We start from the raw sequence: 12,994 nt of genomic DNA, 5'->3' as shown, positions 1-12,994 counted from the left end.
CACGGGCTCTGGGCACGTGGGCTTCAGTAGTTGCAACACGCGGGCTTCAGTATTTGTGGCTCGCTGGCTCTAGAGCGCAGGCTCAGTAGTTGTGGCGCACGGGCTCAGTTGCTCCACGACATGTGGGATCTTCCTGGACCAGGGATCGAGCCCACGTTCCCTACATTGGCAGGCAGATTCTTAACCACTGCACCACCAGGGAAGTCCCAGAACTCTTTTTTTTTTTTAATACAGCAAGTTCTTATTAGTCATCAATTTTATACACATCAGTGTATACATGTCAATCCCAATCGCCCAATTCATCACACCACCACCACCACCCCCTGCAGCTTTCCCCCCTTGGTGTCCATACGTTTGTTCTCTACATCTGTGTCTCAACTTCTGCTCTGCAAACCAGCTCATCTGTACCATTTTTCTAGGTTCCAGATACATGCGTTAATATACGATATTTGTTTTACTCTTTCTGCCTTACTTCACTCTGTATGACAGTCTCTAGATCCATCCACGTCTCAACAAATGACTCAATTTCGTTCCTTTTTATGGCTGAGTAATATTCCGTTATATGTATGTACCACAACTTCTTTATCCATTCGTCTCTCGATGGACATTTAGGTTGCTTCCATGACCTGGCTATCGCAAATAGTGCTGCGATGAACATTGGGGTGCATGTGTCTTTTTGAATTATGGTTTTCTCTGGGTATATGCCCAGTAGAGGGATTGCTAGATCATATGGTAATTCTATTTTTAGTTTTTTAAGGAACCTCCTTACTGTTCTCCATAGTGGCTGTATCAATTTACATTCCCAGCAACAGTACAAGAGGGTTCCCTTTTCTCCACACCCTCTCCAACATTTGTTGTTTGTAGATTTTCTGATGATGGCCATTCTAACTGGTGTGAGGTGATACCTCATTGTAGTTTTGATTTTCATTTCTCTAATAATTAGTGATGTTGAGCAGCTTTTCATGTGCTTCTTGGCCATGTGTATGTCTTCTTTGGAGAAATGTCTATTTAGGTCTTCTGTCCATTTTTGGATTCGGTTTTTTGTTTCTTTAATATTGAGCTGCATGAGCTGTTTGGAGATTAATCCTTTGTCCATTGATTCGTTTGCAAATATTTTCTCCCATTCTGAGGGTTGTCTTTTCATCTTGTTTATGGTTTCCTTTGCTGTGCAAAAGCTTTGAAGTTTCATTAGGTACCATTTGTTTATTTTTGTTTTTATTTCCATTTCTCTAGGAGGTGGATCAAAAAGGATCTTGCTGTGATTTATGTCAAAGAGTGTTCTTCCTATGTTTTCCTCCAAGAGTATTTTATTTTTGTTTTTTTTTATTTTTGGCTGTGTTGGGTGTTCGTTTCTGTGCGAGGGCTTTCTCTAGTTGCAGCAAGTGAGGGGCACTCTTCATCACGGTGCACTGGCCTCTCACTATCGTGGCCTCTCTTGTTGCGGAGCACAGACTAGAGATGCGCAGGCTCAGTAGTTGTGGCTCATGGGCCTAGTTGCTCGGTGGCATGTGGGATCCTCCCACACCAGGGCTCGAACCCGTGTCCCCTGCACTGGCAGGCAAACTCTCAACCACTGCGCCACCAGGGAAGCCCCCTCTAAGAGTCTGATAGTGTCCGGTCTTACATTTAGGTCTTGAATCCATTTTGAGTTTATTTTTGTGTATGGTGTTAGGGAGTGTTCTAATTTCATTCTTTTAAATGTAGCTGTCCAGTTTTCCCAGCACCACTTATTGAAGAGACTGTCTTTTCTCCATTGTATATCTTTACCTCCTTTGTCATAGATTAGTTAACCATAGGTGCATGGGTTTATCTCTGGGCTTTCTATCTTGTTCCATTGATCTATGTTTCTGTTTTTGTGCCAGTACCATATTGTCTTGATTACTGTAGCTTTGTAGTATAGTCTGAAGTCAGGGAGTCTGATTCCTCCAGCTCCGTTTCTTTCCCTCAGGACTGCTTTGGCTATTCAGGGTCTTTTGTGTCTCCATACAAATTTTAAGATTATTTGTTCTAGTTCTGTAAAAGTGCCATTGGTAATTTGATAGAGATTGCACTGAATCTGTAGATTGCTTTGGGTAGTATAGTCATTTTCACAATATTGATTCTTCTAATCCAAGAACATGGAATATCTCTCCATCTGTTGGTGTCATCTTTAATTTCTTTCATCAGTGTCTTATAGTTTTCTGCATACAGGTCTTTTGTCTCCCTAGGTAGGTTTATTCCTAGATATTTTATTCTTTTTGTTGCAGTGGTAAATGGGAGTGTTTCCTTAATTTCTCTTTGAGATTTTTCATCATTAGTGTATAGGAATGCAAGAGATTTCTGTGCATTAATTTTGTATCCTGCAACTTTACCAAATGTATTGATTAGCTCTAGTAGTTTTCTGGTGGCATTTTTAGGATTGTCTATGTATAGTATCATGTCATCTGCAAACAGTGACAGTTTTACTTCTTCTTTTCCAATTTGTATTTCTTTTTCTTCTCTGATTGCCATGGCTAGGACTTCCAAAACTATGTTGAATAATAGTGGTGAGAGTGGACATCCTTGTCTTGTTCCTGATCTTAAAGGAAATGGTTTCAATTTTTCACCATTGAGAATGATGTTTGCTGTGGGTTTGTCATATATGGCCTTTATTATGTTCAGGTAGGTTCCCTCTATGCCCACTTTCTGGAGAGTTTTTACCATAAATGGGTGTTGAATTTTGTCAAAAGCTTTTCCTGCATCTACTGAGATGACCATATGGTTTTTATTCTTCAGTTTGTTAATATGGTTAATATTGATTGATTTGCGTGTACTGAAGAATCCTTGCATCCCTGGGATAAATCCCACTTGATCATGGTGTATAATCCTTTTAATGTGTTGTTCGATTCTGTTTGCTAGTATTTTGTTGAGGATTTTTGCATCTCTATTCATCAGTGATATTGGTCTGTAATTTTCTTTTTTTGTAGTATCTTTGTCTGGTTTTGGTATCAGGGTGATGGTGGCCTCATAGAACAAGTTTGGGAGTGTTCCTTCCTCTGCAATTTTTTGTAAGAGTTTGAGAAGGATGGGTGTTAGCTCTTCTCTAAATGTTTGGTAGAATTCACCTTGTGAAGCCATCTGGTCTTGGACTTTTGTTTTTTGGAAGATTTTTAATTTTTAATTTAAAACTGAAATTCTCACAGTTTCAGTTTCATTACTTGTGATTGGTCTGTTCATATTTTCTATTTCTTCCTGGTTCAGTCTTGGAAGATTATACCTTTCTAAGAATTTGTCCATTTTTTCCAGGTTGTTCATTGTATTGGCATAGAGTTGCTTGTGGTAGCCTCTTAGGATGCTTTGTATTTCTGCGGTGTCTGTTGTAACTTCTCCTTTTTCATTTCTAATTTTATTGATTTGAGTCCTCTCCCTCTTTTTTTCTTTTTAAGTTTCCTTGGGGTTTTTTTTGTTTATTTTTGTTGTGTTTTTTTGCGGTACACAGGCCTCTCACTGCTGTGGCCTCTCCCGTTGCGGAGCACAGGCTCTGGACGTGCCGCCTCAGCGGCCATGGCTCACGGGCCCAGCTGCTCTGAGGCATGTGGGATCCTCCCAGCCTGGGGCATGAACCCGTATCCCCTGCATCGGCAGGCGGACTGTCAACCACTGAGCCACCAGGGAAGCCCCTCCTCTCCCTCTTTTTCTTGATGAGTCTGGCCAATGGTTTATCAATTTTGTTTATCTTCTCAAAGAACCAGCTTTTAGTTTTATTGATCTTTGCTATTGTTTTCTTTGTTTCTATTTCATTTATTTCTGCTCTCATCTTTATGATTGCTTTCCTTCTGCTGTCTTTGGGTTTTGTTTGTTCTTCTTTCTCTAGTTCCTTTAGGTGTAAGTTTAGATTGTTTACGTGAGATTTTTCTGGTTTCTTGAGGTAGGCTTGTATAGCTATAAACTTCGCTCTTAGAACTGCTTTTGCTGCATCCCAGAGGTTTTTGATCGTCGTGTTTTCATAGTCATTTGTCTCTAGGTATTTTTTGATTTCCTCTTTGATTTCTTCAGTGATCTCTTGGTTATTTAGTAACGTATTGTTCAGCCTCATGTGTTTGTGTTTTTTACATTTTTTTCCCTATAATTCATTTCTAATCTCATAGCGTTGTGGTCAGAAAAGATGCTTGATATGGTTTCAGTTTTCTTAAATTTACTTAGGCTTGATTTGTGACCCAAGATGTGATCTATCCTGGAGAATGTTGTGCGCACTTGAGAAGAAAGTGTAATCTGCTGTTTTTGGATGGAATGTCCTATAAATATCAATTAAATCTATCTGGTCTATTGTGTCATTTAAAGCTTCTGTTTCTTTATTTTCATTTTGGATAATCTGTCCATTGGTGTAAGTGAGGTGTTAAAGTCCCCCACTATTATTGTGTTACTGTCGATTTCCTCTTTTATAGCTGTTAGCAGTTGCCTTATGTATTGAGGTGCTCCTATGTTGGGTGCATATATATTTATAATTGTTATATCTTCTTCTTGGATTGATCCCTTGATCATTACGTAGTGTCCTTCCTTGCCTCTTGTAACATTCTTTATTTTAAAGTCTATTTTATCTGATATGAGTATAGCTACTCCAGCTTTCTTTTGATTTCCATTTGCATGGAATATCTTTTTCCATCCCCTCACTTTCAGTGTGTATGTGTCCCTAGGTCTGAAGTGGGTTTCTTGTAGACAGCATATATATGGGTCTTGTTTTTGTATCCATTCAGCAAGCCTGTGTCTTTTGGTTGGAGAATTTAATCCATTCACGTTTAAGGTAGTCATCGATATGTATGTTCCAATGACCATTTTCTTCATTGTTTTGGGTTTGTTTTTGTAGGTCCTTTTCTTCCCTTGTGTTTCCCACAAGATTTGTTGTAGAGCTGGTTTGGTGGTGCTGAATTCTCTTAGCTTTTGCTTTTCTGTAAAGCTTTTGATTTCTCCATCGAATCTGAATAAGATCCTTGCCGGGTAGAGTGATCTTGGTTGTAGGTTCTTCCCTTTCATCACTTTAAGTATATCATGCCACTCCCTTCTGGCTTGTAGAGTTTCTGCTGAGAAATCAGCTGTTAACCTTATGGGAGTTCCCTTGTATATTATTTGTCATTTTTCCCTTGCTGCTTTTAATAATTTTTCTTTGTCTTTAATTTTTGCCAATTTGATTACTATGTGTCTCGGCGTGTTTCTCCTTGGGTTTATCCTGTATGGGACTCGCTGTGCTTCCTGGACTTGGGTGGCTATTTCCTTTCCCATGTTAGGGAAGTTTTCGACTGTAATCTCTTCAGATATTTTCTCTGGTCCTTTCTCTCTCTCTTCTCCTTCTGGGACCCCTATAATGCGAATGTTGTTGCATTTAATGTTGTCCCAGAGGTCTCTTAGGCTGTCTTCATTTCTTTTCATTCTTTTTTCTTTATTCTGTTCAGCAGCAGTGAATTCCACCATTCTGTCTTCCAGGTCACTTATCCGTTCTTCTGCCTCAGTTATTCTGCTATTGATTCCTTCTAGTGTAGTTTTCATTTCAGTTATTGTATTGTTCATCTCTGTTTGTTTGTTACCTTAATTCTTCTAGGTCTTTGTTAGACATTTCTTGCATCTTCTCGATCTTTGCCTCCATTCTTTTTCCGAGGTTCTGGATCATCTTCACTATCATTATTCTGAATTCTTTTTCTGGAAGGTTGCCTATCTCCGCTTCATTTAGTTGTTTTTCTGGGGTTTTATCTTGTTCCTTCAACTGGTACATAGCCCTCTGCCTTTTCATCTTGTCTATCTTTCTGTGAATGTGGTTTTTGTTCCACAGGCTGCAGGATTGTAGTTCTTGCATCTGTTGTCTGCCCTCTGGTGGATGAGGCTATCTAAGAGGCTTGTGTAAGTTTCCTGATGGGAGGGACTCCAGAACTCTCTTTTTAAAATACAGAAATGATTGTGCTATTTTTCTGGTCTGCTCAAAACCTTGTAAGTTAAAGTCTGTCCTCCATCTACCTGCTAGCACTCATCCTAGCCACGTGGTGTAAAAATAGTCTTGTGTTTCTACACCTCTTGGCCATACTCGTCTGTTCCTTTACTCCTAGCCACTTCACCAAACTCCTACTCATCCATTTAAGCCCAACTAAAATATGAGTCCTCCTGTGATGCTTTCCCAGTCCTCCAGCCAGAATTAGTTAAGCCCTCTGCTGGATTTCAATTAAACCTCCATTATAGCACTTGCCATTATCTGCACCAGAATAAGCCTAATTTTGTAAATATGTATCTCTTACTCAGTGGTGAAATCCTTAAGGAAAAGGGACATCTCTTATTTGTGTTTCATAGTCTCTCCTTTCAGCCTCCTGATGGTCTTCAATAAATGAATAATTGAACTGAGCTATGCTTGTACTTGTTTTATTTCTCAAGCACTAGCATATCAGCTCCTTGTGCAGGGATCAGGTTTTCGTCTCTGGGTCTCCTGCAGTGCCCAACACAGTGTCTTATACATAGTAGGTGCCTGATAAATATTTGTTGAGTGGGACTGAAAGAATTATGTTGTTTGAACAACATTTCATTGAGGACTGAGAGTTGCCTTTCTCATTTTTGCACGAAGCATAACATTTTCAACCACAAACTATTCCTGCTTGGTTAGTATGCAAGCACGTCAGTTTTGCAGCTATGGATGTGACTAGCGCTACCCACGGGTGAGTGCTGATTGATGCTAACTGTAGATGCAGCGGAAATATTAATGAGCTGTCACTTCTCAAAATTCTTAAAGGGGTTTTTTTTTTTGCAATATTTAAAAACATGCCAAGGTTCTTGGAATGAAATCTTTTGATCAGCAAGGGCATTTTCTTTTGAAACATGTATTACTTAGAATACCAAAAGAAATTAATCTTTAAATACAGTGAACCAGCTTACACAGAGAATAGCTGATTCTTTTGCTAGTTGCTATGAATGTATGCAGAGTTAGTGTTTTGTTAGGGACTGGAACTCAGGCAAGTTCATTAACCTCTCTGATCATCATTTCCCTCACCTGTAAAATGGACGTTAAAGTATGTGCCTTGTTGGTGCGTAGGAATTACATGACACCAGGGCTGCCATGGTGGCAGCTGTTTTTTTGTTCTTACTGTGGCCTCACATTCAGGCATTTTGAAGCTTAGCTTCCCCCACCAGCCGCCAACTCATCTGAGTCCTGTTAGGATCTTTGTCTTGAAGCTGTTTGTTTTTTCCCCTCAAAAATAAAAAATAGCCTTAATCTTATCTGAGGGAATAGTGTAGGAGGATATTTCCCCAACTGTCAGTTGTGGGGTCTATGGATCAGAAAGGATTGGGGTGATTTTTAGTTTGGTTTTGTTGGTTTGGGCATTTGGGAAAAGGGTTGCTGTTCATATTGCCTAAAATGATTGTGTATTTATTGTGTAATTGCTTTAAGGCAAGAGCTAACGAAAGATCTCTTTAAAAATAAGTCACTTCGAGGTCTGCTGACAGTCTGCAAACATTGACACTTATGTAACACAAAGGTAGGAGCGCCTCCCAGTGCCCCAGAAATCTGCAGTGACGTCTCCTCTCTGCATCTGGAAGCTCTCAGCTGCCTGTTTGTTGTGTTCATCTTCTAGGTTACAGCACCATGAGCCCACAGGAAGACAGCGAAAACCCTCCGTGCACCAACGACCCCTTGTCGGCCGGGGTGGACGTGGGAAACCACGATGAAGACTTGGAGTTGGACACCCCACCTCAGACTGCTGCCCTTCTAAGTCACAAGTTCCACCACTACCGCCTTCACCACCCCACGCTGCATCACAGCCACCACCTGCAGGCGGCCGTGACCGTACACACTGTCGACGCAGAATGCTAACCTCCTCACCTCCATCAGAAGATGAGATCTGGGAGATATGGAATGTTCTGGAGGGAGAAAGAGCCAGCATCAAATCCACTTGTGTCTGTGCTCTGTCTAGAGTCGTTTAACTCGTTTTCCTGCCTGTTAATATATTTCAAAACAAGAGAAACAACGACAGAATCACATTTGTGAAGATGCAAGGCTGGTTGTGAAATGGAGGGGAAATAAGTCTGATTAATGAACCTGCCATAATACCAACGGAATGAACAGAAGCAAAACTCTAAACAGAGATGGAACCTACAAGTGAAACATTGGGAGCCTTGGTTAAGCTGAGCCAGGGGAATGTTCCGAGGAGCCCGAAACATTTGGCTCTGCTTAACTGGAAGAGAGAAAAATATGCTCCAGCGGAGACTGGCAACGTGGCACATGCAGAGAGAAATGTGTGCTTTGAAGATTTCACCTGGTTTCTTAGTGGTACCTAGATACCACAGTTGCTGTATGGAACTCATGTTAAGCTCTAAATGATGCATCTCAAAATTTCTAAGTAAAGGATTATTTTTCTACTATTTATTGAACTTTCAAACATTCTCAAACTTTGGGGGAAAGAAAAGGAAACACATGAGAAATTTTCACCAGTTATCCCTAGCTGTTTTGTGTATAATGAAGTGGTTCTTTGATTAAGGAGTTTTAGATCTTATTTAACTGATACCATCCCACTGCCTCACTCCACAAAAATGGGGAAATGAAGAAATCTTTCTCTCTGACTTGTTTACATACATTTTCTTTAGAACATCATGTCATGGAAATAGATCTTGATTTGCAATGCAGTATTCTTTTCTGTGTTTGACAGGGGTGGTGACAGGGGGGGGGGGGGGGTGGGCAGAGGAATCCAGGAAGCTTTTAAAGAAATGTTACGTTTCTTTTGAACTAATTTCCATTTCCCATACAGTGCTTTCCTTAGGTTTCTACGAAACCTAATATTACACCCCCAGCCTTTCAGCTAAAGGAGGGTTGGATTTATTCTCCTTGTTTTAGAGACTATAAATTTTTTAATGTCCCATTTTGATTCTGAGAATATGGAACGCATAAAGGAAGAAGTTTTTCAAATTCAAAATTTTGATTCCAAAATAAAGATTTCTTTTGAAATCATAGTTTAAAGCTGCTGCCAGTCCTCCAAGAAGATACCCACCAAACTGCTTTGTGATGTATACAGAGGGTGATCAAATCTGGCTAATACAACATGGGGCATTGTAATTTTAAAGTAGTGTTCTAATTACAGTGATGTATTTTAGATTCACATTTTGTGATCCAAATATGTTATAAAGACGTTCTTGCACCGTGTGTGTGGTAAATCTCCGTTTATATGTAGTTGGAAAAAATTCACTGAATAATGTTTTAATGATAGGGTATTACGATATAATGTAAAAAAAAATAAAAGTGGTTCTTCAGCAGTACAGAAAGTCAACTATATGTGTGCTATCAGGAAACCTCTTCATACTGTGTATAAAATTGCAGTCTAGTGAAATAAACTGTATGAACGGACGGTCTTAGTGGCTATAGTGATTTGTTAATGGACCACTTCTTGTGCCTCAAGGCAGATTACACGTTGTAACCTAGCAGATCAGTTGCCAAACTGAAAGTAGGCTTCCTTTCAGTGCCACAGTCAACTTCAGGGGCTTCCTGACCATCTTGACTATGCAAAGAAATTTAAGACTCTAATGGGATGAAATTAAAAGCAAATAAAATGTGTGGATCATAGCTCCCCCTTTCTGAGCATCTAAATTAGTGTCATATATAATAAATAAATGGCTGTTCTCTAACTGCTGGAGGGAATGAATGACTTTCCTGTCTTCCCAGAATATCAAACCTCTCCATGGAACACTGGGGTCATTTCTCAAGTTGAGAGTCTTTGTGTTATAACACTAGCCTCTTGATGGAGGGGAACCTGGTTGTTTTCAAGAAAAGAATCACAAAACTTAGAGCTTAAAAAATAAAATACGGACAGCCTACTCAAAGACAATGAGAGAAATGTATTTTGTGTCTTTTGTGATAAGAATCTCTCCCCATCCTGAACTTTCAGGGAAAGTGATTGAATACTTATACGTGAATAAGAATATAACCAAGTTTTGCAGTTCCTGGAGAATATGACATACAGCTTTGTGCAGTTTGGGTTGAAGTTTTGATCTGCTAAGTTACCTTTTGTCTTCTTCCCCAAGCATTGCATATAATGTTGTTTAGACATTTCTTGTTTGTGTTCTTGTTGTTATTTAAAAGGAAAAATATGGTTTTGGAAACTTTTCATCATGGCAATCAATATTGGCTCCTTTTGCCCCACAGATTACATTGCTTGTTTGTTTTTGTTTATTTTCTTTTTTTTTGTTTAAGTAATTTTTATTGCCGTATAGTTGATTTACAATTTTATGTGAGTTTCTGCTGTACAGCAAAGTCAGTCAGTTATAATATACATATATACACCCTTTTTTAGATTCTATTCCCATATAGGTCATTACAGAGTATTGAATAGAGTTCCCTGTGCTATACAGTAGTTTCTTATTAGTTATCTATTTTACATATAGTAGTGTGTATATGTCAATCCCAATCTCCCAATTTATCCCTCCTCCCCCTTTCCCCCTTGGTAGCCATAAGTTTGTTTTCTACATCTGTGATGCTATTTCTGTTTTGTAAATAGGTTCATTTGTACCGTTTTTTTTGGTTCCATATATAAGCGATATCATATTATATTTGTCTTTCTCTGACTTCACTCAGTATGACAATCTCTAGGTCATCCATGTCACTGCAAATGGCATTATTTCTTTGTTTTTTATGGCTGGGTAATACTCCATTGTGCATATGTACCTCATCTTCTTTATTCATTCTTCTGTCGATGGACATTTAGGTTGCTTCCATGTCTTGGCTATTGTAAATAGTGCTGCAATGAACATTGGGGTGCATGTATCCTTTCAAACCAAGTTTTTCTCCAGATGTATGCCCAGGAGTGGGATTGCTGGATCATATGGTAGCTCTACTTTTAGTTTTTTAAGGAATCTCCATACTGTTCTCCATAGTGACTCTACCAATTTACACTCCCACTAGCAGTGCAAGAGGATTCCCTTTTCTCCACACCCTCTCCAGCATTTATTGTAGGTTTTTTTGATGATGGCCATTCTGACCAGTGTGAGGTGATACCTCATGTAGTTTTTTGGTTTTTTTTTTTTTTTTAGGTAAATTAAAGCTATTGTGTCTTTATTTTTAGCATTTTTTTAATCTTTATTTTTTTTAACATCTTAATTGCTTTACAATGGTGTGTTAGTTTCTGCTTTTTACAAAGTGAATCAGACAGCTTGCGTCTCCCTCCCATCCTCCCCATCCCACCCCTCTAGGTGGTCACAAAGCATCGAGCTGATCTCCCTGTGCTGTGCGGCTGCTTCCCACTAGCTGTCTATTTTACGTTTGGTAGTGTATATATGTCCATGCCACTCTCTCACTTCGTCCCAGCTTACCCTTCCCCCTCCCCATGTCCTCAAGTCCCTTCTCTACGTCTGCATCTTTATTCCTGTCCTGCCCCTAGGTTCTGGAGAACCGTTTTGTTTTTTTTTTTTAGATTCCATATATATGTGTTAGCATACGGTATTTGTTTTTCTCTTTCTGACTTACTTCACTGTATGACAGACTCTAGGTCCATCCACCTCACTACAAATAACTCAATTTCATTTCCTTTTATGGCTGAGTAATATTCCATTGTATATATGTACCACATCTTCTTTATCCATTTGTCTGTCGATGGACCCTTAGGTTGCTTCCAGGTCCTGGCTATTGTAAATAGAACTGCAATGAACATTATGGTACATGACTCTTTTTGAATTATGGTTTTCTCTGGGTATATGCTTAGTAGAGGGGTTGCTGGGTGGTTTGGTAGTTCTATTTTTAGTTTTTTAAGGAACCTGCATACTGTTCTCCATAGTGGCTGTATCAATTTACATTCCCACTAACAGTGCAAGAGGGTTCCCTTTTCTCCACACCCTCTCCAGCATTTATTTTTTGTAGATTTTTTGATGGTGGCCATTCTGACCGGTGTGAGGTGATACCTCATTGTAGTTTTGATTTGTATTTCTCTAATAATTAGTGATGTTGAGCGTCTTTTCATGTGCCTCTTGGCCATCTGTATGTCTTTTTTTTTTTAATATAGATTTTTATTTATTTATTTTAGCCACTCCATGCGGCATGGGGGATCTTAGTTCCCCAACCAGGGATCAAAGCTGTACCCCCTGCAGTGGAAGCACAGAATCTTAATCACTGGACCACCAGGGAAGTCCCTATCTGTATGTCTTCTTTGGAGAAATGTCTATTTAGATCTTCCGCCCATTTTTTGATTGGGTTGTTTGTTTTTTTAATATTGAGCTGCATGAGCCATTTGTATATTTTGAAGACCAATTCCTTGTTGGTCACTTCGTTTGCAAATATATTCTACCATTCTATGTGTTGTTACATTGCTTGTTAAACAAGTCTCTTCTGACATCCTGGAGGGGGATCCCATCAATGCCTTTCACTCACTAAGGCCTCTTACCACCTGTAGCCAACCTTGCTTATCAGTGCAGACAAGTACCAAGAGCTGAGGGTGTTCCAGGTCACTTTATACAGCTAGACAAGGAAATTTCCTACTTGTGCCCCCAACAAAACAGGGTTCAGACTCACACTAGTTCTTGTGGCAGACATTCATCTGCTTTTTGGATACATTTATTTTAGAAATTTTGGAAAATATGTGGTAGTTTTTCTTCCTCTACTTCTTGATTGAGTTTGAATGTTCAACTAAACTTCATTAATATTTTTTATTTGAAAGACTTTGTCCAGTTTACTCAGACAGGCTTATTTTGCCTGTTAGAGTGACTGGTATGTGGAAAGAAGTCCTGGAAGGTCACTTAAGCTCATTTCTCTGTGGCAATGGCCTGCTGTAGTGATTACATTTTTTAGAATGTATATCTGCTAGAATAATCAAACAGCATCCTAGAGGCATCTGTGTCCTCTGTGAACAGAGGAGTGGTAATTTTCCTGGCTGAAATCCAATGCCATATTCAGAATTCTTTTGAATTTTTCAGTAAAAAAGTTGGAAGACATATTTCTGTGACTGTTACTTATAACTGTATAAGATGCTTTGTTTAATAGCCAAGGTGGGTGTATATCAAAATATGTAGATATATAGACATCTGAGATTTT

The 12,994-nt window shown here is 39.2% G+C and overlaps 1 protein-coding gene across 2 annotated transcripts in view; it reads left to right on the top strand.

The window, feature by feature from the left end:
• CACHD1 (cache domain containing 1) overlaps nucleotides 1-9,793 on the top strand; it is a 217,427-nt gene extending 207,634 nt beyond the window's left edge. Inside the window, exon 26 of one of the 2 annotated variants that reach the window (XM_029229043.1) lies at nucleotides 7,563-9,793. In XM_029229043.1, coding sequence (XP_029084876.1) covers nucleotides 7,563-7,801 — 239 coding nt within the window. In that variant the 3' untranslated portion in view covers nucleotides 7,802-9,793. The remainder of the gene's footprint in view (nucleotides 1-7,562) is intronic. The other variant, XM_029229041.1, reaches the window with a different exon arrangement.
• The last annotated feature ends 3,201 nt before the right edge of the window (nucleotides 9,794-12,994 follow it).

Source organism: Monodon monoceros, unplaced genomic scaffold (assembly GCF_005190385.1).
Source record: "Monodon monoceros isolate NGI ecotype Baffin Bay Population unplaced genomic scaffold, NGI_Narwhal_1 Super_Scaffold_18, whole genome shotgun sequence".
NCBI lineage: Eukaryota > Metazoa > Chordata > Mammalia > Artiodactyla > Monodontidae > Monodon > Monodon monoceros.
Note: the sequence above shows the minus strand (reverse complement) of the source record. Positions and strands in the feature narration are given on the sequence as shown.